The following is a 24,879-nucleotide window of genomic DNA, read 5'->3' on the forward strand; positions in this document are numbered from 1 at the left end:
GACATCGCGCTGAACAATTTTCGATGATGCAATGACGCGCGCAGGCCACTGGACGCCAGAAATCCACCTCGAAATCCACATCGCTGATCCAGCATCCAACAACAGAAGTACTTTGAGATATGGTCTTTATGTCAGGCTTTCTGCCTGTACCTGATCACCCACGCTATGCTCGATAATCCACGCACCCCGACCTGCCCAAGCGTCCATGTTTGATTCCTTCCACGAAACCTCAGTCGGGTCGCTGCATCAGGACCGAATTGACGGCCTGCAGTGTAGCCCTCGAAGGGTTGACATCCGCTTTGGCACAAGTGATCCAGGCCAGTCGGCGTTTGACCAAATCCTTATCCATGCTGGCGGCTTTGCTGTTTATTTGCACACGACCTTGACAAAGTATTAGTATAAGAGGAGCCAGCCAAGAGCTGCAAGAGAAGGACCACAAGCTTACCTTGATCATCATAGAGCAGACACAACAGAGCCACCACAACGCCAGCGCTGAGGTCTTTCCCGCTCGAGCAAGTGACCAGGATCTGGCTAGATTCATCCTCTAGAAGCAGTGCTCGGACGGTCTCGTTGACCATTCCAAGCTTGTCTCGAAGGTCCTTGCTCCCCAATTTGCCAGATCGGCATTTCAAATCGAGTCTCTTTGGTAACGGAGGAAGTTCGCCTTGACAGTTGATTATGAGATCGAATCCTTGGGTCTCAGAGACGGGCCCAGCTCCAATGTGAATGTTGGATGTTGGGAGAACCTTCGTGGATTGGCTTTCCAGAGCACATTGGTTCTCTTCCAGATCAATCAATTGTTCGATGAAATCAGGCAGGTCGGCTTCAGGGGTCTGCATCAACTCATTCCGGTGTTTCCAAAACAACTGCGCAGTGAGACCGTGTGACCATCCTTCACTGTCGTCGCCAGCTCCTTGAATATATCCGCCTTCGGATGCCTCTGCCCCGTGAACCCGACGGGACGCAGAGCAGAGAACCAAGTGGTTCCACTTGTCGACATCACGCTCGGCTTCGTCGGCGATGGACACATCATCGGTGTCGAAGCGACCATTTATGGCCCATGAAAGGCGAATCGGATGCTTCAACTCATTGCGGAAATTGCCCACATCCAATCCCAGCCGAAGAAATGACCGGGCAAATCCTTCTAGTCTAGCTTCGATTTGCGATACCTCAGACAGACCTAGGTCATCTGGTGGAGGGGGATGCTGCAAAGCATGTGTTGAGGGGAGTTCGGGGAAAAGTACTCTGTTGATTACGGCCACCCAGATGGGAACCGTCTTACTGAATGCGTCGGGCAGATTCTTACCACGACGGGTGGAGTCCACCACCACTGCACCACCGTACTTCCCTAGGATGGGCAGGAGCTGGAGATTAAGTCTTCGTAGCGAAAAGTCCCATTGTCCGTGATGCCCGTCTGTGCTCTTGAAGTAGGCACTGCCAACCTTGTCGGCTGGCTCTATATACCAACTTCCGCAACGTTCGTTGGCGACAAGGGGCAGCTCGAAGTGGTCAGATACTTGTTTGGCAAACCGGGCGTCAAGCAAGACAGAATGGAGACGGTTCGTAATCGACAGTGTGGACTTGCGAATCGATCTAAGACTGGCATACAACGACGGATTGAGGCTGGAGTCATTCAAGGTGAGATCGGATAGTTTGGTTGGAAAGGCCGAAGGTGGCATCGTTGAGCAAGAAGGACGAAAGCAAGCAAGCGAAGGTAAGTATTTGGTTCGTTTGCACGTCGCTTTTCACAACGGCTTTCATCAGTGATGAAGTGTGGCAGCAGATCCCTGTTCGTGCATACTGACCATCCTCCTCAGTCCATACCGCCAGCAACCAACGTTGAGATGATCTTTCCTCTGTGAATCAAGTCTGTTCCTGAGCCGTTCAAGTTCTTTGTACCTGATGGATTGTTAAAATTCCGGATGCCAAGCACGATGGTGATTGGCCGATTTCAACCTCAATCTGGTCGCAAGGATGCCACTGTCAGGTACTACTAGTAGTAGGTAGTAGTAAGCAGTGCTGTCTGCGCTGAGCAGACCGAGTGTACCTCCTACACTCTGGAAAATACTCCTCAATAGCAAGAGTTCAGCTCGACATCCTTTGCATTCAGTCGACGGCCACTGCGCCATCGACCAACACCGGTCCAGGCAGAATCGGAGCCCCATTCGTATTCATCATTGCCATAGCGTCATCATTAATGGCATGCAGGCTGTATTGAGCTGCAGTGAAGTCGTCGCCGTCGAACAAGAGAAAATTCTGAAGAGGCGCTTCTTTCTGGCCAAGAACATTGATCACGTCTTGTGCCAAATATCCTCCTAGAAACGCCACCACTGGGCTGAGTTCGGCTCCGAGATTCTGAAGGAAGCTTCGCAGGAAATCTGCTCTCAAAGTCTCTGGAAGCAGCTCGAGTTCAAGATGCTTTTGATTTGAAAGTCTTGTGAACATGGCCAGGTCGGCTGGTCTCTGGATGACTGGGAGATGACCACCACTCTGGCTCTGGAAATCAAACAATGCTCGTAGGCAGGAGAGAAGAGGCGTCACTCGCATCTTGCTTCGGCGAGTGTTTCTTGATCTTGCAGGCAGAGGTGACAGGTTGGCCAACTGCAAAGGTGTGTACGTCTCCTGATATGTGACAATGTCGGTTATGGTATCGCCCTCTTTCTTCGAGTCAACGGCAATCACACATCTCGTGGGTGTCTCCATGTCGCCAATCTTTGTAGGCTTGTTGCTGCGTGGCTTCTCAACCATAAAGTCATGGACACAAAGGTCTGCGAAGATGAACCCGTACATGCCATGGGTATCTGCGGCATAGAATTTCCGACCATAGCCTCGACATGCCATGTTGATGTTGCATAGTACGTCCATCGTCAACCCCGTTGCAATTGTGATGTCGAATGAGTGGAAATACTCTGGCAATTTCTCCTTGATGTCGTCTGGGTCTGTGTAGAGTTCAACTCGAGGATTGAGTTTCTGCAGTTCTGGTAGAGCCGCCTCTGCCCGATTTTGACCGATATGAGCGGATGTGATGAGAAACTGAGCTCCCAGGTCTTCTTCCGTCACCAGTCCATGATCCAGGATTGTCAACGTCCCAATGCCCGCCAGAACAAGATTCTTTGCGATTTCGTTGCCGAGACCTCTCATTCCTATGAGGAGAACGTTCGCTTGACGCAATCTTTGTTGAACCTGCATTCCCCACAGTCGGATTTGTCTGTCGTATAGGGCTATCTCATCGGCGGATATGGTTCCTGTCTGCGCAGTCGGAAGCATTCCAGGCTGGACGCCGTTGAGAGGAAGTGCCATGTTGCCGAAACTCGCGTCCATCGTTGGAATAAAGCCGTTGAGGTCGCCAGCGCCTGGCATGAGAGGTATGAAGGCTGAGGTATTGGGTTCAGGAAGTGCAGATTGAGGAACTGCGTTGGCATCTGTGGTGAGAGGATCCTCAGGTAAGCGGTTGTCACCGTTCATCGTGCATGCGATCGAGGAAGAAGCGTTGTTCGATGACGCAGGGAGAAGGTTTCTTGAGGTGGAGGTGACTGATCAGAGAGTGTCTTTGGAGGTAGGAAAAAGTTGGCAATGGCGCAGCCAGTCATGTAAATATTGCCAGATGTGAGCCGAGAGAGAGACTGGAGAGAATGTTTGCTGTTTGCGCATTTGTCGCAAAGTGTTTGATCTGGCTCTACTTTTGACACAACCTCAGCGGGCGGTCGATCCTGCAGGGGCTCCTAAGGCTCTACTACTGCAGTGTGTCTTGCTAGGGGCGTCCGGGTCGTTTCTTTAGACAAGCCACCCTAGTCCCCAGCCCATTAGCCACCCTCACTAGCACTTTAGGCAATATCTAGCGGGCGGCTTTAACTGAAACAAAAGTGGTCTGGGCTCGAAACGGGCGGCAACTGGACCAGTTCACAATTCTCCGGGCGTGCCCATCACCTCTGTCACGCACGATTGAGGATGTGGACCATACTCTGTACACCGCACCACCGCGGGGTGGATGTCATGTACGTACTACTTCGTAATGCATAGTCCATCGTTCTGACTGGTGATCGCTGACTCCCACTCTTTCATTAAGGAACTTCAACAAGATCGTATAACATCCGTCAACAACCAACATATGCTGGACTGTCTGCAGCCGTCTCCTCTCTGCATCGAAATATCGCCGTCTTGCATGCTGTCCATTCCAAGAGGACCGCCCGCAATCGTGCTGGGACCACACCTTTATTCTTTGTCCAACCATGGTGCGTTTCATCGCTACTCCGCTGCCATCTCCCGCCTGTTCATTTACTGTGATACTAGTACGGGCATTGCTAATGTGAATGCCTACCAGACCGATTCTCCTGACCGCTATCGGTGGCCCAATATCTCAGCACGGCTGCAAAATCTCAGAAACCTTCTCAGTTCCGAGCGCCATCTAGGCGCCGACCAACGACGGGCATTCGAGGCAATTGATCGAGAGATGGATCAGATGGCAGCCGACCGATTAGCTGCCCGTGAAAGACGGAGAAGAGGTGATCCCGAGACACACATCCAAGACAGAGATGCACACTCCGTATCGGAGAGTCCTCCTCAGTCTGCTACTTCTGCCAGCCTTGTCCGGGCCCGAAGAAGAGCTGTCCGACCGAGCGAACGGCTGCAACGATATCAGAGAGAAAGAATCGGGCAAAGCGGCAGAGCAGCTACCTCGGATACATTCGTCTCGCCATCGGAACTCTCACCTGCGTCTCCAGCCCAGACCAGTCGAGGCGATCGCTTGAGGCCGAAGCGGCGAAAGTTAGACGATGGTTCTTACGAGGAGAACAATCAAACCTTCAGCTATGGACATTTGGGACAAGTGATACCCGGTCAACTTCGAATGGAAGTTGCCAGTTGTGATGGTGGAGAGTACTCTGACCCGCATGTCCCCGTCAATTCCTATCCCCAGAATGTCCTCCGGGACGACAATACTGTCTATTGCACCAAGAACAACAGATGTAATCTGGTCCTCAAACATGTCGGCGGTATGCCGTTCAGCTTGACCCAAATAGTTGTCAAGGCCCCTGCAACTGGTTACGATTGTCCCATCCAAGAAGGCATGGTTTTTGTTGCTATGGACGACGAGAAGCTCCTTGACAACACATCGAGGTATGAGATACGCTGGTCTCCCAAAGCGTATCGCCATTATCCCGGACGGGCGGAGGGAGTCAGCCTCTCCGAAGAATACTTCCAGTTAGCAAGAGCCGCTCACGATCCTATTGATCGGTCGTTGTTTCTAAACAACCCAGCAAATGAGGAGGAGGCGGAGGGCCAGGAGGACAACGACGATGACCTGGGCGTCTCTCTTGTTCCTGGATTCACCGTTTCGGTTGCAGATCGCTCTGACGAAGAGGACGTGAGACGAAGCCAATCTCCGATTCCGCCGTGGCAAGATGAGGAATATTCGCTCAGGGCGTATGTTGACCGGCCTCGGCCTGTTTATCTGGCGAGTGAACGGAATGACGGCCTCTGGTCCAGCTCAAGCGACTCTGAGGGATATGAGCCGGAGGCTGAACCTCTGGATGATCGGGAACGTCACCGACGACAAGTTCTCGAAACCGAAAGCAATCTGGCACAGCGGAATCGCCTCCTGGATCTCATGCGCGCGCAGCAGATTCGGGATAATGATGAGGTTTTCGGACGTCGTGGTCATCAAGAAGGACGTGATGACGAGATTGGTCTACATAACCGTCGCTCGACACCGAGCAGAATCGAGTTGCGGTCTTTTACACCTACTGGAGGAGCACCTAACCCACCTGATCGTTCGGAGGAGCATCCCAGCACATCAATGGGCTCTGGTGAACCAACTTCTAAGCATTTTGTCAGCCAAGCTGGTGGGAGCTCGTCCAGCAGGTCTGATGTTATACCGCCACATGCTCGGTTTTTCATCAACCGGACCAATTGCAGCACTACCATCAAGTTTGACCCTCCGATGTAAGTGCTCCCTGTCGGATACCATCTTTTTGTGTCAATGGCACTAACTTGTCATAGCTCTGGTCGATTCATTCTCATCAAACTATGGGCACAGTGTCCCAGTGCGAACATTGATGTTCAAGCCATTCTTGCTTATGGATATGGAGGGCCTCGGTTTTTCCCAAGCACAGGATTCCGCTGAGATGGCAAGATGGCGAGATACCTACGGAGTTTTGCAGGTGTATCTCTTCCAACAGGAACTTGGGACTGTTCACCGTCTCAATTGAAATCACGACTCACGATGCATGAAGATTCGATGACCTCGATATTTGTTAGGACAATTTTATATTACGAAGTTCGATGGAGTCTCGAATTTACCGTGATTGATGCCTCCTTGGAGGGATATGATGCCTGTAGTCAATATTCGCAAGCTTGATTGTATGCTCAGGCATGTGTCGGTCTGTGCCACAGCCTACAGGCAACTCTTCTTCCAATCACTGATTAGTTCGTATGGTGTCTCGTCTAATATATGGTGCATTGGCCTTATTCTTCAACGTCCAGCACGACCAGCTCTAGGTCGGTCTCAGGGTTCTCCTGGCAATGAAGAAGGAGAGAAGGAACAGTGTAATTCTGTATCATTTGCGCGTGTCTAGTCTATATGTCTCCAGATCCCACAAAGTCAATTGGACCTTTTATCGCCCTTCTGCCAGGTACTCCTTGCTGAACGGGTAATCCAATAAGCCCAACGGGGAGTTGCGGACGTAAAAGGTGTTTCTGTCGTACATATTGAGCTCTAGACCCTCCTTGACCCTATAGACGAAGTCCGGGTTTGCAATGAAATGCCGGCCGAATACAACCACAATGTCCTTGTCCGGGTACTCCTCGTCGACGAGCCGCCGCGCAGACTGCGGCGTATACCCGCCAGCGACAAGGAGGGGACCGTCCCAGAGATCGTAGGCGAAATCCAGGCGCTCTTCGTGGCCCTGGCCCTGGCCATCGGCGCGGTAGTAGTCCGCGGCACCGGCGATGCGCGACTCGATGAGGTGAAGGTAGGCGATGCCAGCGTGGCGGGCGCGGGTGATGGCGTCGGTGAACTGCGGGATCGGGTCATCCATCTTCATATCCTGGAACGTGCTCCAGGGACTCAGACGCAGGCCGACGCGCGCAGGGCCGATGGCGGCGGCGACCGCCCGGATCACGTCGTCGAGCAGACGAGACCGGTTCTCCACGCTGCCGCCGTACGCGTCGTGCCGGTGGTTGCTGACGTCCTGCAAGAACTGGTCGAGCAGGTAGCCGTTGGCGCCGTGGATCTCGACGCCGTCGAACCCGGCGCGGATCGCGTTCTCGGACGCCACCACGAAATCCCGCACCGTCTGCTCGATCTCGTCGACGCTCATGGCCCGTGGCACCGCGGCGCCTGGCTGGTCGATCGCAATCGTACTGGGGGCCACGACGTCGACGCCCTCCTTCCGTGCGGTTTCCGCGTCCGCGGCGCGGCCCATCGCGAACAGTTGACAGAACATAAAGCAGCCCCGGCCGTGGACCTCGTCGGTGACGGCTTTCCACGCCGCTACTTGGTCGTCGCGCCACAGTCCTGGCCCATTGGCGAACCCGCCGCAGTTGCCTGAGATGAAGGTCCCCTCGCTGATGATCAGTGTGCCTGGCACGGCGGCCCGCTGGCTGTAGTACTCCTTCATCAGTGCTGTAGGGACCCGGTCGTCGGTCGCCCGCATGCGCGTGAGAGGCGCCATGCCGATGCGGTGCTTGACTTCCACATTGCCGATCTTGAGCGGCTGGAAGAGACGCGATTGAGGCATGGCTGATATTTCCTTGTTTCTTTTTCTTTTGGAGTGCCTTTTCTGAAGCATTGCGAGAAGAATAGAGGCATGCCAGCAGATATCCAAGACTTTATATCTCGTCGATGGGCCAAAGTTGTCCGAGTCGGATGAATACTTCGTCCCCTTGGAAACTTGTTCTAACCAGTTGGGGAAACCAGATATCTCCCAAAACGGAACATAGATATATCCCGTTTAGGGAAAGCGGCAACTCTTAGGCAGCTTTTACACGGCACTTTACCTTTTAGAGGTATCAATGTCCGTGTTTGGCACTCAAGACCCGCCCGATACCTCATCCCAAGATCCACGTCGCCGCTGCAGCAGATGGCAGATTACAAATGCGCGATATAGAATCACCGAGCTCAGAGAATTGGTCATGCGAGAATTGAATACTTACTGTTTTCCTTGTCATTCATGCATAGGTATGCGGTACCAAGCTAAAAGGAGCTTTCTTCCCAGAACGCCTTCACTGGTGACGCGAAAGCCTTTTCGGACCAAATGAACCGTTTGAGAGTCTCAAGCAACTCTGGCCACGATGTATACAAGTCCCTCAGCCTGGTGCTGCGGTTCGAGCGCAACAATGCCACGTAGTTTGATCGTATGGTTTTCGTAGGAGCAAAAGCGCCGCCGATGTGCAGGAGCCAGGCCAACAAATCAGGCCGATCGTCCCATATAGGATCATCGTTGCATTCTTTTAGTTTGAAGAGCAGTCGTGCTGATATATGGGACTATATAATCTCAAGTCAGCAGGGCAGCCCGACGAGAGACTGGGATGTGACAGAGATCAGCAAAGCGGTTGACTCACCGGAATGGTTGAAGCTGGCCACAGTTTACAGCGCAGCATGGTCGAGCATAGATATGCCGCCACACGGCAGGCTTCGGATATGGGGGAACGAATTGGTAACCTCACCAGTCTTGACTGGATGAATGCTTGGTGATTATCAATCCGTGCCATCGATATCATATCCTTTGGGCTAGATGGATCTGCAGAGTCTCGGATGCGTTGCAGTGCATGGAGATCCTTGAGCACCTCGACGAACTCATCCCCCAGTAGATGGGACTGGGCTTTGAATCCAGATGGGAGGATGAATAAATCAGGTGAGCAAGCATCTCTTGTCCAGTGAAGCTCGGAAAAGGTGGTGTGGTCAACCACTCGGCTCGACCCTGTCAGGACGGATGAATTCAGGTCTTGCCTGTGGACAATTGTGAGAATCAGCCATTCAGAAACGTAGCCGTGCCGCTCACCAGAAGATGGCCCGTTTGATACCGTCACTCAAGTACACACCCTTGGTTCGACAGACGTCAAGAAGCTGCTGTATTGCAGACATGTGAAGTTGGACTTGATGCGGCATTCCAAGTCTAGCCTGTAGTATGAATCAGGGGTCAGTAGGAGGTTCGTGAAGCTGCTGGCCTGCCAAATTTGGAGACGTCAGAGAGAATGTGATGCAGACCTCTATACCCGCGAGCAGCAGAATGGCGCCTAAGGTCGATTCCGAAATCGCTCTATCTGGAGAGCTCATCCTTTGACGAAGGGAACTCAGAGCCTCACTCTGATACCCTAGGTACTCCATGTCGACGCTGCCAGCACCGACGGTAAAGGCAAATGTGAGCATGACGGCGCTCACAAGAGCGTGGTCATCTAGGCCCTTTCGAAGGACCGAGCGAAAATTCTGGAGGACAAGCTCGTCTGAAACGCTGAAGACCGGCTCCCTGGTCTGTTGCGCCTGGTCTGAACCATTGTATGTTAGTCTGTGCCGGGTCCATCGTAGCTCTGAGCGCCTTCCTGGAGGTAGATCTTACGTTGACTCAGCAAGGCTAACAGTCTCGGAGACTCTGCAGCAAGCATTCGAAACAAGCTAGGCGCATCCGCAGAGACAGAGCGTGGTGACGCGACCACTTGAAGAGTTTGGCTTCGTGGTCTCTTACTCGCATGTCGGCCATTGTCATCGCTCAGAGATACTACCCGGAAATTGAGGCCCGATTTCTGCTGAAGCTTTCGCTTGTTCTCGAGGCTACGAGCCACAGCATGTGACCGAGCTAGGCGCCTGGCAGTGCGGTCCTTCGCATCATCTGGATTTTGGATGGAAATGAAGTGAAACTGGCCGCCTGAGAGAAAATTTAGCGATGAACCGTGATCATGGCCCTTGGGTTTCGCCCTCGTACCTAAATTGGGCTCGTCGCGGACCAGTGGCATTATTGCGTCAGGCCATTGATGTAGATAGAGCCTTGCATCAGAGTCGTTCGACCGTAAGTATACGGGCAGATGGGCAAGTGTACCCTGCCATGTTCTGACGCTTCCGAAGTCGATGAGGCTCTGGCTCTTTATGACGGCGAAAGTCCATCGATGATGTTCATCCTGGTTAATAAGCAGTCCCATCCTCCGGCGGAGCACTACGTACCTGCATGCCAACCTTTTCGCCTCCAGAAGGGTGGCAGCCTTGTTGAGATAGTACTCCGCATGTACGATATATTACGTAGTAGTGTAGGTACATGCCATGGTGAACATCCTCTCCAACACTCCCGCGCAGTGTTTTCCTCAGCTATTCCATGTAATCTGCATGTCTCAGCATGCCGCTCTTTGCAGAGGGCACCGGCGTACCTCTTCAGAATCATGATCCCTCAATATGCGCTCCAGAATCCCAGGTCCCAGATCGTATTCGAATCAAGAATCGACGCAAGCGATACCTTGAACTTCACCCGGAATACTTTGGGTCGCACCTCGAGCTGGCAGGTAAGGTGTAATCGTCTCCTGGCCCAGTCAGCCGCAAGGCTGGTCTTCCGTAGCATGCGAAGGGGCAGCCTCATGATCTATCGGTGAGTATGTGCAATGTATTGATCATTCTACGCCGTGCAGATCCGTTATTATATGACCGTCTCGTACGCCGCTTCCAGACCCCGGCCGAGCGCGAGGCGGAAGGTCGCGAGAAAGGGTTCTCCGGCGTCCTTGAAGCAGACCTCTATCGAAGCGAAGCGAAACTCGACGCGCTGAGACATCCTGATCCGAACAGCTTGTTTACCTATAAGAGAGGTCCTGACGGCGAGATCCTGGCTGAAGATACGGACGAAGTGCCTGCGGATAAAGAGGAGGGACTTGCGAGATGGAAGTGGGAAATGGAAAGGAGGTTCGTCCGAGGCGGAGACGACGACTTCGATTACAGTGCTGTCGACAACAATCCAGACTATGACGATCGAGCGACTGAAGAGCGGGAGGCGCAGGACAGATATTTCGACGAGCAGGAACCCGAATTTGTCGAGGATCAAGATGATGCCGTGAAAAGCAAGAATGAAGAATTGCAGGGTGAAACTGGAATACAGGACTACTGAAACTTTGTCGACTTGAACGGATCTCCTAGATCTCTGGCCCCAGCCTTTAGTCGCAGGCGACGGACCGCACAACCCTTGCGATGCCACGGGGCTGGCTATAGGGATTCAGAGCTATGTGAAGATCCTCTGCTCGACAACGGCAGAGAGGGACACATCGGGCTCCTGCAACCATGCTCCTGTCGGCATGATTGCTGGCACACCATCGCGTGTGTTGGACAAGTCTTGGATCGAACACTGATCACCGGCAGCCCTCAGTCTCTCCGTGTCCATGATCTTCGATGTCTGCATCAATCAAGGCTGTTTTTGATTGTCCTGGGACGTCTCAGCAAGCATGTCTGTCCTCCTGTCTGCCTACCATGTCTACCTACCAATAGGCACCTTCTTTGCGGCTTCCCGCAACGCGTCCAGCTTGTTTTGTTCTCTGTCCAGACGGCGCTGTCCTTGCGCAAGAATGTCAATGGAATGCAGTCTCTTCAAGCGGTCAACATATCGATTGGGTCCATCAGACCCCTCGCGCTGCTGGCACATCTGACATGAGGCATTTGTCTAAAGACTCGCTCGCCTTCTGTCTTCTCCATGAAATCTTGCCATTCTTTGGTCGTTATCCATGATTCTCGAGCGCCCTTGTTCTTGAATTTGACGAGGAGCACAGTGTCATGGACGTCCTCTCGAGATAGAGACTCCGGCTGTGGTCTTGAAAGGACGGGCTGGTCTCCGATTTCCATAGGAAAAGTCTCGAATTTGGTGATCAGCGGTGAATGAGCAGCATACATGCCAATTCTCGCCAACATAGAGTCCAGTCGGTGAGTGGGCTTGTCCGCCACCATTCCCCGCCGTACAAGGTCTTGGTCGGCTGGCTGGATGTTGTGTTTCATCTGAGATGCGAAGAAATAAAACATGCAGGTCAGTGGGCGTTGGGAGTTGGCGGCTGCTCTTGCTTCACGCTGTTCCTGGGTTCGGTTGGCTGCGATCTGCTCGCCTCGACCCGTTCTTTGGAGAATCATATCGGCGGTCGCCCCAGGTTATCCGCGAGAAACAGGCTGTAGGCTAGAGGCTCCCAGGGCAAGAGTCGGGCGGTCGGGCGGTCAGGCTTGAAGTTTCATGGAGGACATCAAAGGACCATGAGGCCCATCAGGGTTGATGTTCCTCCATATATGTGGTACTAGTACACAGCCAGGACGATGACTGCACTCGCTTTCCCCGCGGTGGTGTTGCATGACCATCAACTGGCTTTGCCGGGGTGACCATGTTAATTCAGGCTACAATTCGCTGCGAACGCAGAGTCTGTTTCTGTTGTTCGACACCGTCTGCTACCCGAAAGACCTTCGCTTGCACCTGGTGTTGCGCTTGCACCTTCTGCAGAAATTCCCCAGTCTGGGGTACAGACTCTCAACCCACGTTACCCCGCAAAAGAGCTAGGGAGCTCAAGTCACATCCCCCACACTCCATCCCTACCTCCTTAAGGTACCACCTACCTTAGGTACATAGGCCTCCCGCCAACATGTCCCCTCACGATGTTCATGCGTACCTCTGTGCCAACCGAGGGCGGCTTTCGTCCGCTCTTCCGCTTGGGGATGCTTTCCCACCCAGATGGCCTTCTCGCAGTCACTGTGTTTCCTGCTCCTCAGCTGCAGATCCTCACGATGGACGCCCTGGTCAGAATGGTTGACATTCTCGCAACCGACCAACAGACGCGTTGAGCACCTTGCCTTCTCTGCGATAGACCCGGACCCTTCACCTCGAGTATGCGGATTACAACATGCGGCCGGTTCGTCGAGCGCGGTCAGCATTATGGCCCTTCTGCCTTTCCCCTCTGCGGCCACGGCGCGGGTTTTCCACAATAGCAAAGATAAAAGGGCCTCTTGCTCCTCCTCTCCTCGAAGAAACAGTCGGCGAGAACTTTGCTCGCGTTGTCTCTGCGCACGGCGACCGTCAGGCCGTCGTCTCCAGACATCAGAAAAAGCGTCTGACATACAACCAATTGGACCTCGACAGTAATGTTCTGGCTAGGGGTCTACAAAGCCTGGGAGTCAAGAAGGGTGACCGTGTATCTGTATCATTGGGCAACAACTTGGAATTCGCTACCATCACCTACGCTCTGTTCAAACTGGGAGCAATTCTTGTGCCGCTCAATCCGGCTTTTACAGCGTCCCAGATTGTCTCAGCCTTGAACCATTTGTCTGCCACGCATCTAGTCATTGGGACAGAAACAAACCTTCCGTACAAGCCACCCAGATCCAATGTGCCAATACTGGAGTCTGTGGCGCCAGATCTGTCGAGTTCGACGTTGTCCTCGGAAGCAATCCCTTCTCTGAGAAACATCGTTCTCGTGGACAACTCGGCCGGTCGCATTGACCCGGCTCCCTTTTGCGCGACTACGCCATGGTCCACAATCTCGCAGGATACGGATGATCGGCCTCCTGTTCCTACGTCTCCGCTATCGAACCACGAGGTGGTCAACATCCAATTCACGTCAGGGACCACCTCTATGCCCAAAGCTGCATGTTTGACGCATAGGTCAATCCTCAACAACGGCAACCAAATAGGCGACCGGATGCTTCTGACCTCAGAGGATATCGTTTGCTGTCCACCGCCACTGTTTCATTGTTTCGGCTGCATTCTCGGCTACATGGCGACCGCTACCCATGGGTCAGCCATTGTCTTCCCAACAGAAGCATTTGATCCTATGGCCGCGTTGAAGGCCGTACAAGAAGAGAAGGCTACTGCTCTTTATGGAGTGCCGACCATGTTCCTGGCTGAACTGGAACTGATTGACGATGAGAAAGTGGCATACGAAGGCTTCGAACACTTGCGCACGGGTATCGCGGCAGGCTCGTCAATTCCAGCAGAACTAATGCGCAGGCTACACAAAACACTGAACCTGACCGAATTGACCATTTGCTATGGAATGACGGAGACATCTCCGGTGTCTGCAATGACAACAACCGATGATCCAATCGACAAGCGGATCAACACAGTCGGTCGACTTCTCCCGCACGTGGAAGCCAAAGTTGTCGATCCTTTTGATCATGACAAGATTCTCGGTACAGGCGAACGTGGCGAGCTCGCTGTCCACGGATATCTGGTTATGAAGGAATACTGGGGCCAGCCCGAGAAGACGGCCGAAGTGATAAAGATTGACGAGGACGGAAAGGTCTGGATGCATAGTGGGGATGAAGCTTCCATTGACGAAGATGGCTATGTCAGCATCACAGGTCGCATCAAGGACCTGATCATCCGTGGAGGGGAAAACATCCATCCTCTCGAGATCGAGAATTGTCTCTTTGCGAGCGATAAGATAGCAGAGGTCAGTGTGGTCGGGCTTCCCGACCCGAGATATGGTGAAGTCGTGGCTGCATTTATTGTTCGCCGACACCACCTACCACAGGGGCAGACGCCTATAACCACTGAAGAGGTGAGAGACTGGGTCAAGCAACGCATGAGCCATCATCTTGTGCCGAAGTACGTTTTCTTTGTGGATGAATACCCGAAGACAGCAAGCGGAAAGATCCGTGAGTCGCCCCTGAAATGTTCCTTTGGTCTCGCTGCTCGACACAGTTCCTCAGCAGTCTGCGGTTTGTTCGGGTTGACCAGTAGTAGTACTGACTGTGGTTTGCGCAGAGAAATTCAAGCTGAGGGACAAAGGCATTCAGCTGCTCAGAGAGCGAGATGGTCAGGATTGAACCTAGTCGTCGTCGATTCGATGAACATCGCTGCAGGCTTGTGTGTAGGATCAATTGACAAAACCCAACCAGGAAAGCACTTTGGATACTATATATACACGTCGGTCTCAATCATCATCATACCTCGAACGGTGATCTCGCGACGATTTCTTTTCCCTACTGTCGTCTCGACGGCTCCTATGATGACGGTCCTGAACCTCATAAGAGTCCTTGTCTGCGTGCCTTCTGTGCCTTCTCTCGTCGTCATCGTCGTCTGGACCATCTCTTGTCGGCCTTGGTTTCCGCTCGTCGCGGTCGTCGTGCCGCTCATCACGTTCGTGCCGATGCCGATGCCTGTGTCGTCGCTCTTCCCGCCCCTCGCTTTTGTCACCATCATCGTCCTCGTCTTCTCTCCGTCGATGCCTGTGTCTATGCCTCGAATGTCTCTCCCGCTCCCGCGCCCTTTCCACTTCCTCTCGTTTCTCCCGGATCAAGTATTCTCGCATTGGATCCTCGTCTTCCCTGCCTTCCTTGATCGCCAACATCTCTTCCAACTCCTGCTCCTCCTTCAGTAGATGTCTTCTCTTCTTCCTCCGATGTCTCTCTTCCCCATCCTCGTCGTCACTGTCGTCGCTGTGTCTCTTTCCATTACCGTTCACCTCGGCCCCAGATTCAGGCTCAGCCTCTTGCTCCCAGCGGTCGATTCGATGAGTGTCCTCATCCTCGTCGTCTCTCTTCTTGTACCTCGTATGGTCCACCCTCAATAACCTCCCCAACACTTCGGCGCCGGTGAAATTGTCCACGGCAAGATCGCAACTGCGCTGGTCTTCATATTTCAGAAAACCGAATCCTTTGCTCTTGCCTGTTTCTTTGTCACGGATGAGGTTGAGATGTGTAGGGTTGCCGAACTGCGAGAAGATCGTTACCACGTCTCCTTCAGTCAGGTCTGGATGTAGCCCGCCAATATAAATGTAGGCGGTATCGCGATAGTCGGCGTGCCATGATGCAGAGGGAGGGGTGGCATTCTCGAGTTCGCGCTTATTCAAAAGCTGAGTTTGGCGGATTGCGTTCATTTTATAAGCCCTAAGAGATTCTTGCTTGGGTGATCTGGCCGGAGAATTTATGCGCTTAAGCCTGTTGCATCTCTGTTAAAGGTATGTTGGATGGCATCGCGTGTCTTGATGTGGGTAGAATTGAGCGAGGCACTTCAAGTTGTCAGGCACAATTTGTAGATGCCTGGAGAGAATGTGAAGGATGATGCTTAAATTTATGCTTAAACCCTGACCTTCCAACTTTAACTCCGACAACATCTCCACGTTTAACCTGCGGAGAAACATCAATCGATGTACACTGCAATTCAACGTGCCAGACTTGCCAGATGCGAGGAGCCCGACTTCTACCTTACGCGTCACTTCACGCTCGACAGGATTTATATTGCCCTTCAGCAAGGCTCTCCATTTCATGGACATGATCTCTCATCCGACCAGGCGACCTTATTGAGCCGTTCAGCGCGTCTCTAACGTTACAATGTTGACCGCATCACAACCACTCTCGAATCCGGGCTTCTCCCGAGCATCGCCGTCCGCTTCGAGTCCCACAACACATATCTCACAAAGACGGCCCATAAGCAAAGATGGCTCCGGAGGCAAACAAGCAATATGGGTTCCGCTGCTCAACAGCGCCTCCAAGGGCAAAGACCTGACCGAAAAGCAATTGATCATTCTCGGCGGCACTCCGGAGTCCCAACGCGAGTTTCTCGAACAATTGAACCCTCCGAATCTACGTCCTCGATACGCTGCCCACGATCGACGAAGACAGCCCCGAGCAGGAGCAGGAGCAGAACAGCAGGGATCAGGAAAGACACCCATCTCGAACAGATATGCTCTGGGCTACACCTACTACGATGTCCTCGACGCGGACCAAGAAGACGTGCTGGCACGATTGAACGTATACATGCTGGCCCAACCCAGTGCGAGTTTTGGATCGTTGTTGAAGCCACTGTTCACGCCCAAGACGGTCAAGGACACGCTGATAACCATCCTGTTGGACTGGGAAGAGCCGTTCAAATGGGCCCGACAGCTACGCCAGTGGATCCGGCTCCTGCGATCCGTGATCTTGAGTCTAGACGAGCAAACCAAGATAGAGATGGAAGAGACCATGACAGCGTGGAAAGAGAAGAGAGTCGGTCCTGATGCTCCATCCGCTCAGCCTGGTGGCGGCAACACGAACAACACGAACAACAATAACAACAGCACAAATCAAAATATTGAACTTGAACAGAAATCAATATCTACGGCCGCAGCGGCACCCTTAGGACCGGGAGAATGGGACGAAGGACTCGGTGTCCCGCTCTCTGTGGTCTGCGTCCAGGCGGAAAAGATTGAACTTCTAGAGCGAGATTACGGCTGGGGCGAAGACGACTTCGATTTCCTGATGCAGTGGCTGCGCTGTGTGCTGCTGAAACACGGATCCTCGCTGGTCTACACGGCCACATTCGACCCGAACAACGTGCGGACACTGATCCATACCAGTCTCAGCATCCACTCGCTTCTGAAGCGAGAAGTTGCGAAACACAATATCGTCGACAGGGACAAGATCCTCGTACCGCCGAACTGGGATTCCTGGGGCAAGATACGCATCCTGAAAGACGGCTTCGATCCGGAAGCCGTGGCGAACGCGTGGTCTGTCGAGATCCAAGACCCGCCTGAGCAGACATTGGACTTGTCCACACCCACGAACCAAGATCAAGACAAACCATCGCAAAATGGCACAGGCCCCGAATCGACCTCGGAATCGGCAGTGCATATCTATGAATCGTCCCTGCGCAACCCGGCCGACTATCGACCTTCCTTTCAACCACGGATGCATGACGAGACCGTGGTCGTGCCATCCGTGCAAGAATTCCTACAAACGCAGTACGAAGCCCTGGAGAAACTGAAGGCCGAAGACGAAAAAGAACAGCGGAAGTCGCGTCCAGGCGTGGGAGCACGAACTGGCTCCAGTGGCATTGTCGACAGTAATAATGACGATCCATCATCATCCACCAGAGGCGCTGGAGGAGTCGCCAATCCCACAATGGCGGAACGCATCGGTCCGTACCAGATCAATGTCAACGGGATCGACTTTGACGCTGAAGAAGCCACGAAACGGTTGCGGGAGCGCGAGAATGAACGCAATAGAATCGCTTCTTTGACCGCTTCTACCACGACCAACACGACCACGAGTACTTCTGCACATATTGGTGCAGGTGCAGGTGCAGGGCCGGGAGTCAGTACGCCCATGCGTCGACAAGGCAGTGAGACTGGTGGTGGTGCAGATGGACAAGCACACACGCCATTGTCCTCGACGGCGGCCGCGAGCAGACAGAGTAACGAGGCCACGGCGCAGTTCTTTGCGAACCTCATCAAGAAGCAGGATAAGAGGGGCGTCGCTAGTGCCAGCGCCAGTCCGACTCGAGGACCGGGGCCTGCAAGTCCTGGTATACGCGGTGCTCTTGCTTCTGGAGCTGGAGCTGGATCTGGGACTGGATCTGGGTCTGGGTCTGGAGCTGGATCGGGATCTGGATCTGGGGCTGGCTCTGGGACTGGATCTGGAACCGGCACTGCGGCTGGAACTGCGACTGGGACTGCCAGTGGCGAGGAGACGAGACGAGAATCTTGAAACAGGAGACGAGCGAACGTACATTGAACAAGGTGCAATATGTCGGTCAAAGGCAGGCAAGCAGGAATGACAGATTGTTCTGTGGACAACGAACACCGAACTCAGCACAGACAGATCGTGAGAACAGCTTTTGAACCTCTGTCAAAGCGCAAAGGGATCTTCAGGTTTCGTGGACTTGGAGTGAGCCCCCTTCCTCACGAAACACAGAAACGCACGCGCAAAGCCAAGGAAACAAGAGCGTGGGACGCCAAAAGGAGGGAAAGGGATGTCACACGAAAGAAAGAGGTGAGTAGGAGAGTGAGAGTGAGAGTCACACCGAGGAGGCCAGATGGAGATTATCGGCCAATCTCCCTTTGGTGTTGCGGTCAAAGAAAGGCCTAGGGCTAGCTGATATGATCTATATCAGTATCACTTCCTTCCGCTTGAATGTGCTTTTGAAGCGTCCAAGCAAGTCAAAACAAGCAATTCCTGGTTACTATTACTATTGCTCTGATGCCTATATAACCAGGTCTGCCTCCGAGTCCCGGACTTCCACTGCAGAAGCCAGATTTCACCTTCCTACTATAATAGCACACGGTTCTTGTGCAGTGGAGAGATGAACCTGAAGACGAAGGAGCAAATTGGTAGACTCATATGGTGTTCTCGTCTACTTGCTTAGGGGCATCTTCGAAGAGTTGATTACTCGGCATTTCGTCCAGATAAAGCAGTATGCATTCTAGCTTGTTGTCTATCCATGGCTATCCAGCTATGCCAGGAAAATAGACTGAACATGTTCGAACGCCTGTCAATGGACGGATGCAATTACTACACAGCGATCTTTCTCCCTCCCCACCGTCCTTTCAGCCCTAGCTTTGTGAAGCAGTCTCGCAAATGTCTGTTCAATTAATCCGAACAACCATGCTCAGGAGACCAGCCATCAATCGGACATGGCACGACGACCTGATCCTCCGGCACCTCGGCGATTAAGTTGTCACGCAGCCTCTGGACCTCGTCGGGACTGAACCCGCATTTCTCCACGAGATACCTCTCGACGCCGCCAAATTCGGCATCGACGACGGTTTTCAAGAACGCACGTATATTTCCGGCGCGCGAGCCGCAGATCAAGGCGGCCTCTTCGCGCGTCATGCCTGGTCGGTCCTTACCGTCCTTACTCTCACTACCGATGTAGATCTTCTCCGGACGGTCCGGGGAATTACTGCCACCGCCGCTGCCCAAGCCGGTCTGCGTCATCCGGTCGATGAATTGGTTGCGCCAGTCTCCCAGTCCGGGCTCCGTGAGCGCGTATTCCCAACAGATCGTCTCCTCGTCGACACCGATTAGCTTGAGAACCAGCGCGGCGAACACGCCTGTGCGGTCCTTACCGGCCGTGCAGTGGAAGATTAAGGGTTGCGATGGATTCTCGAGCAAATGCCGGAACATGAGACGATATGCTTGCGTGGCGCCGTGCACGGCGATGTCGCGGTACGCTTTGACGAAGCCTTCCGAGTAGGCGTAGCCTACTTCCTCGTCGTGCATATGTACTGTCGTGTACCAGGCCAGTTTTGTAGCGAGGGCGACTGGACCGTAGTCTTCGCTCTGGTAGACGGGTGTGAAATGTCGTTTTAGGCCGGGGCAGTGGTCGATGCAGCCCGTGTTTGGATCTGCGAGGGGATATACACCCTTCGCGCTGTGGGCTACGGTGGCCGCCAACCGGTTGATTTCTGGTGCGGATCGCAGGTCGTACATGTCGTGAATGTCAAGCTTTTTGGTGAGATACTCCGCACCCTTTGGGGTTAGATGCGTTGGGTGTGCGCAACGGAACAGTAGTCCGCGACGGAGAGCGTAGGTTGGTGATTGTTGCGAGACATCTGCTGTCGAAGGAGGCTGGCATATGTATCCACCTAATTCGCGAAAGTTGGGAACCCCTTCGACATGGAGGAATGGTGGAGTGGGTAGGTTTTCAGGAAAGGCCACGGCGAAGTTCTTGGGTTCTGGCGTGGCTTGCCGGTCAGCCTTTCGACGGGCCTCTTCCGCCTCGACCTCTGCTTCCGTCAGGGGCTGGCCGTCTGGGCGACGATGGATGAAGGGCGATAGGAATTTGCCATCCATGCGTGGTTGGTCGGGGGATTGTCCAGCGGTAGGGTCGGAAGTGTTGGACTCGGCCATTGAGTGCGTCTGAATTGATGTCTTGGGGATCCGAGAGCTGTATGGAACGGGTCAGACCAAGTGAAAAGGTCTTTGATTTATGGCTTGATGAAATGTTAGGTGAGGCTGGAGCCTTGTGTTGTCGTCTTTGCGCCAACCCGAGCGGGATAATGAGACGAGATATGTCGATCGGCTTGATTGGCCTAGCGCTGTTCTGGCAATCCGGAAGGACTTTTTGGCTATATCTTCGTGTTCGCTTGTGATCTCAAAAACAGCCTTATGTGCTTGATCTGAGGTGCTAGCAACAGAATTGAGCAACGGTGCTGAGCGAAAAGATCAATCGTCCGCAACGACAGGAGATTGATGCGGGGCAATCCAGGTGTAGTCAACCTGACCTAGGTGAATGGGGATGCTGCTCAGGCGCGGTGGTTGGTTTAAACCTGGGACAAGATCCGATCGAGACGCAGATGGTAAGGGATGAGGTCAACTCGAAGGATCTTGACAGGGTTCAATACTAGTGGTAGATGTTGTTTCTCGGGAGTGGAAGTGACAGGCACAAACAATAAAGTGAGTTGGTGGCATGAGGTTCAGCTGGTGGCACGGTTGCAGTTGCGGTGCGTAGTCTGTGCTGAGCCGCAGTTTGCAGTTTGCAGTTTGCAGTGTGTGGCGGTGGTGGCTTGGATCGTTGCCTTAGGCAGTAGTTGTGGCTGATGAAACCGGTGAGTTACGCGGTACTAGTACGTATTTGGTACCTCGATCTAGGTGGCTGACACGGCCTAAAGAGCCTCAGCTGGTGCCTATAACTAAGTGAGCGTCCCGTATCATTTCCCCACGCGTTGACTGTGTCCAGAGTCAGTAGTACCTTACTACTAGTACTACGTAGTACCTAATCTCATTATGCTAGACTGGCCTCCAGCATCCCACCATCCAATCATCACTCCATATGGTGCCATGTTTCGAATGCAGTGTGATACTAAACTCCAAATCTCGCCTGCGATGCAAGTGTCCCAATCGGTGGTGATGCAGACCGAACAGGATGCTCATGGAACTGAGATGGCCATGGTTTCCATCGTGTTCTTCCACCGAGATTCCCGATACCTAGATATGGGTACCAGGATTGATGCCATCCCTGACACTGTACCCATCCATGACACGCGGTTGTAGCCGGTCCGATTCCCGCACCTTCTAAGGATACCAGGTGGTCGTGTTCGCTGGCAACTTGAAAGCAGAGGCGGTCAGAAACCAAATCCTTGATGATTGTACCTTGGACCATTCAATTGATATGAGACCGCTGGCCTCCGTCGCTTACTTCATGCTCTACCTGCTCTGCCTGCTCAAATTCACAGTGTTGCATCGCGCTCGTTTCTGCAGCCTGCAGCCTGTACGATAGCTATCTTGTGCCTGTCGACGTATCGTTCTCGTCCACTCAATCCTGTACTCATGAATAACATTTATACACCCAAGATGATACAAGCAGTCTACCTCCCATGTTTTTGGAAGCCTCGCCTGTGTCCCGGCCAGTGATCCTCGATCGATCGGGAACCAGAACTCCTCCCTACCAAGTACCTTCCGCCCTGTACGTCCTCACCTGAATACAGGCAAATAGTACGGTCTCTATACACCCTAGCGCTTCCGAGCACTTCGTAACGCAAACCAGAGACAAAGACAATTGCGATGCGCGAGGAGAGAACCCAGGAAAAAGAAACGCATGCGACGCAGTGGGAACAGCGAAATGAGGTGCTGCCTGCCACCTTATCGTCAATCATAACGTGAGGTGCCATCGCCCATGTCGAATCGATGCTGCGGTAGTCGTTTCACGGGAGGTGGCAAATGATCATGTTTGGGTTGAACCTTCATTCTCGCGGCCACCTTGTCACATCCGTTCTTGGTCACATCAATTCCGTTCGACAACGTCGCTCCGATGCCCTCGGGTGAGCAGCAGTCGATTCCTTTCACCCAGCGATCCTGAAGTGCATCCTTGATGCTGCATCGCTTGTCCGGGTCCGGATGAAGCATCTTAAGAACACACCGCCGATGCGCCACCGACGGCAGGGCGTTGAAGATTGGTCCACACTGCGGATACGTCGTCTCGTCAATCGGCGCATCTTCAAATTGCTCCAAGAATGCCTCCCAACCGGCCGAGAAGAGTGAGTAATTTGCCTCACTTTTGGTCGCGCTCGGCCATGGATTGCCCACCAGGAAGATCGTCATGAACAGAATCCCACAGCTCCAAACATCCAATTTGGTCGGATCATACTCTCGATCCTGAGCTAGCACCTCGGGAGAAATATACGGTCTTGACCCACAGACACCCGCGGCCGACCTCCGTGGTTCTCTCATTCCTTGTCCACATAGACCTCGAGATGTTGGTATGCCCGGATGATCGCCACAAAATACCTCGGACACGCCAAAGTCCGTGATCTTAACGTGCCCCTCGTCGGTCATGAGAAGATTCTCCAGCTTGATATCTCGATGGGCAATGCCGTGGTCATGCAAGTACTCGACGCCTCGCAGCACCTGTTTGAATATACAGCTCCGGTCTTCGGCCTTGAAATACCTCCGTTCCAACAGACTGAAAAGCTCGCCTTGTTGGCAGTATTCCATCACATGGTTCCATCGGCCGTTTTGTGTGCATAGCCGTACTGTCTGCACAATGTTGGGATGGTTGAGTGATTTGGCAATGGTGTACTCCGACTTGACCTTGCGGACATATTCTTCTTCCGTCTCCCGCGCAGACTTTTTGCGATACTCTTTCACGGCATATTGGCGAGCATGGTCACTCTTCTTATCGACCTTTCGCACCATTATCCGCACAGTAGCACTGGCCCCCTTCCCAATCTCTTTCCGGCGGCCGAATTTGGAAACCGAGACAAACTCTTCTTCCAATGGACAAACATCATCCACCACGAACTCATCCAGAGGGCTTGCGCTGAGCCGCCGGGCTCTCAATCCCGAACCCTCCTGTGCAGGCAGCGAAAAGAGAGAGGACCGGGCAGGTTGGTTGTAGATGCTGCCATAACTGCCAGCTCGATGGACCGCCCCAGGTCGTGGAGGTGCGAGGTATTTGTTTTCCTTGTGGGATTTGATTTTGGACAAGAACCCAAACCCACTGGAGGATCGTGTCGGTGCAGTTGGCGGACTGGTCATCACCGACATGACTGTGGACTACCGAAGGGACCACAGCCGTCGGTATGGTAGAATGTTCAGCTCACGCCGAGTGAGCGAGAGCTGGGGGCAGTCCAGCGTGACAGCGAGCATATGAAGGAAAGAAGGTTCACGAGCAGAATAGGACGTGGGAATATCCAACCTTTTTTGGAGATACGACGAACGGTTGGGGAAGGTCGGCTAATGATGAGATTGCAGCCGCAACGACAAGCCAGCAAGCCGGGCAGATATCGCGCGTCACACCCTGATGAGCGATGCTTTCTGCGCTTGCAGTCTGTGGCGGGGTGGTCCCGACAGACAAGCAGAGTGGAGGGCACGAGCTCGAGACGATCTCACAGAGACCCAGTTCGATGCTAATAATATAGTCCCAATGGTCCGTTCCGCCAACGACGAATGAGCGAGAGGGATCGAGGTGAGTGTCAGTATCGATGACTGACATGCAAAGCGGGTCAGAGGAAAGATCACTCCAACGTCGCGGTTTGCTAGGGTCGTCGTCCGATCCTCGTTGCCTCGTGGTTGTCAAAGGTTGTGAGTATGTTTAACGTCCGATTTCCGTCTCGTTTTTTTCTTCTCTGTCCTTGTCTTCCCGCTTCCGAGAATCCGTCCCTGCACTTACTCTTTCGCCAGTGACCGAAACGTGGTGTACTATATTGTAGGCCTGTTACTTCGCCAATTGCAGATCTACCATCGAAGCATGTGCCGCTGAAATGTGACCAAGGTTCGAGGTGCCCGGACAATTTAGAACAGACCGATCGAGATCTAGAGGGCACGGGTTCGACAGTTGACAGTTGACAAGAAACTTTGTTGCTGCCACTGGTACGAGACGAGATGTTCAGATGGAGCCTGCCAGATATTGAAACTGTAGGTTGGTTGGTCAGCAACAACTGGAAAGGTGGAAGGGGATGTCGAGGGGAAAAGGGTATAGCAGAAGATGGCAGCAATCGAAAAAGCTACCTACCTTGTGTCTGGGCGTGACGGTAGAGGACGTTACCTGCATTCTGGGGTTTGCAAGGTTGACTCCCAGCCGCGGGATTGATACCATGACAACCTGTTGCCGGGGTTCAATCGGCCACGAGACCCAGACTGAGGACGGATCGGGAGATTGAACAGCGAAGAGTGTAAGGAATGAAGTCGAGGTCGAGGTCGAGATTGACACTGACGAGCACGCTTGATTGATGATGCACTCGACC

General features: G+C 53.2%; 12 protein-coding genes across 12 annotated transcripts; 4 read left to right on the forward strand and 8 right to left on the reverse strand.

The window, feature by feature from the left end:
• Window positions 1-229: 229 nt before the first annotated feature.
• On the reverse strand, window positions 230-1,679 carry A1O1_04430 (initiator tRNA phosphoribosyl transferase; the record flags this gene model as incomplete). The annotated part of the gene is made up of 2 exons (XM_007725322.1): window positions 230-381; window positions 446-1,679. 2 exons carry the CDS (start codon window positions 1,677-1,679, stop codon window positions 230-232), a joined length of 1,386 nt encoding a protein of 461 aa, XP_007723512.1.
• A 427-nt stretch (window positions 1,680-2,106) lies between these two features.
• A1O1_04431 (ubiquitin-like 1-activating enzyme E1 A) lies at window positions 2,107-3,465 on the reverse strand (the record flags this gene model as incomplete). The annotated part of the gene is made up of 1 exon (XM_007725323.1): window positions 2,107-3,465. The coding sequence occupies one exon, from the start codon at window positions 3,463-3,465 to the stop codon at window positions 2,107-2,109; it is 1,359 nt and encodes a 452-aa protein (XP_007723513.1).
• Window positions 3,466-4,162: 697 nt separating this feature from the next.
• On the forward strand, window positions 4,163-6,121 carry A1O1_04432 (uncharacterized protein; the record flags this gene model as incomplete). Its single annotated transcript, XM_007725324.1, has 2 exons — window positions 4,163-5,940; window positions 5,998-6,121. The coding sequence occupies 2 exons, from the start codon at window positions 4,163-4,165 to the stop codon at window positions 6,119-6,121; spliced, it is 1,902 nt and encodes a 633-aa protein (XP_007723514.1).
• A 490-nt stretch (window positions 6,122-6,611) lies between these two features.
• On the reverse strand, window positions 6,612-7,736 carry A1O1_04433 (uncharacterized protein; the record flags this gene model as incomplete). The annotated part of the gene is made up of 1 exon (XM_007725325.1): window positions 6,612-7,736. One exon carries the CDS (start codon window positions 7,734-7,736, stop codon window positions 6,612-6,614), a length of 1,125 nt encoding a protein of 374 aa, XP_007723515.1.
• Window positions 7,737-8,191: 455 nt separating this feature from the next.
• On the reverse strand, window positions 8,192-9,948 carry A1O1_04434 (uncharacterized protein; the record flags this gene model as incomplete). Its single annotated transcript, XM_007725326.1, has 6 exons — window positions 8,192-8,482; window positions 8,560-8,947; window positions 9,000-9,118; window positions 9,206-9,483; window positions 9,555-9,860; window positions 9,918-9,948. The coding sequence occupies 6 exons, from the start codon at window positions 9,946-9,948 to the stop codon at window positions 8,192-8,194; spliced, it is 1,413 nt and encodes a 470-aa protein (XP_007723516.1).
• Window positions 9,949-10,322: 374 nt separating this feature from the next.
• Window positions 10,323-11,078, forward strand: A1O1_04435 (uncharacterized protein; the record flags this gene model as incomplete). Its single annotated transcript, XM_007725327.1, has 2 exons — window positions 10,323-10,485; window positions 10,609-11,078. 2 exons carry the CDS (start codon window positions 10,323-10,325, stop codon window positions 11,076-11,078), a joined length of 633 nt encoding a protein of 210 aa, XP_007723517.1.
• Window positions 11,079-11,551: 473 nt separating this feature from the next.
• On the reverse strand, window positions 11,552-12,082 carry A1O1_04436 (uncharacterized protein; the record flags this gene model as incomplete). Its single annotated transcript, XM_007725328.1, has 1 exon — window positions 11,552-12,082. One exon carries the CDS (start codon window positions 12,080-12,082, stop codon window positions 11,552-11,554), a length of 531 nt encoding a protein of 176 aa, XP_007723518.1.
• A 755-nt stretch (window positions 12,083-12,837) lies between these two features.
• A1O1_04437 (uncharacterized protein) lies at window positions 12,838-14,761 on the forward strand (the record flags this gene model as incomplete). The annotated part of the gene is made up of 2 exons (XM_007725329.1): window positions 12,838-14,653; window positions 14,700-14,761. The coding sequence occupies 2 exons, from the start codon at window positions 12,838-12,840 to the stop codon at window positions 14,759-14,761; spliced, it is 1,878 nt and encodes a 625-aa protein (XP_007723519.1).
• A 107-nt stretch (window positions 14,762-14,868) lies between these two features.
• A1O1_04438 (uncharacterized protein) lies at window positions 14,869-15,813 on the reverse strand (the record flags this gene model as incomplete). The annotated part of the gene is made up of 1 exon (XM_007725330.1): window positions 14,869-15,813. The coding sequence occupies one exon, from the start codon at window positions 15,811-15,813 to the stop codon at window positions 14,869-14,871; it is 945 nt and encodes a 314-aa protein (XP_007723520.1).
• Window positions 15,814-16,267: 454 nt separating this feature from the next.
• A1O1_04439 (uncharacterized protein) lies at window positions 16,268-18,400 on the forward strand (the record flags this gene model as incomplete). Its single annotated transcript, XM_007725331.1, has 1 exon — window positions 16,268-18,400. The coding sequence occupies one exon, from the start codon at window positions 16,268-16,270 to the stop codon at window positions 18,398-18,400; it is 2,133 nt and encodes a 710-aa protein (XP_007723521.1).
• An 882-nt stretch (window positions 18,401-19,282) lies between these two features.
• Window positions 19,283-20,488, reverse strand: A1O1_04440 (uncharacterized protein; the record flags this gene model as incomplete). Its single annotated transcript, XM_007725332.1, has 1 exon — window positions 19,283-20,488. One exon carries the CDS (start codon window positions 20,486-20,488, stop codon window positions 19,283-19,285), a length of 1,206 nt encoding a protein of 401 aa, XP_007723522.1.
• Window positions 20,489-22,282: 1,794 nt separating this feature from the next.
• A1O1_04441 (HAL protein kinase) lies at window positions 22,283-23,680 on the reverse strand (the record flags this gene model as incomplete). Its single annotated transcript, XM_007725333.1, has 1 exon — window positions 22,283-23,680. The coding sequence occupies one exon, from the start codon at window positions 23,678-23,680 to the stop codon at window positions 22,283-22,285; it is 1,398 nt and encodes a 465-aa protein (XP_007723523.1).
• Between the last annotated feature and the right edge of the window lie 1,199 nt (window positions 23,681-24,879).

This window comes from Capronia coronata (genome assembly GCF_000585585.1).
Source record: "Capronia coronata CBS 617.96 chromosome Unknown acBCG-supercont1.3, whole genome shotgun sequence".
Classification (NCBI taxonomy): Eukaryota; Fungi; Ascomycota; class Eurotiomycetes; order Chaetothyriales; family Herpotrichiellaceae; genus Capronia; species Capronia coronata.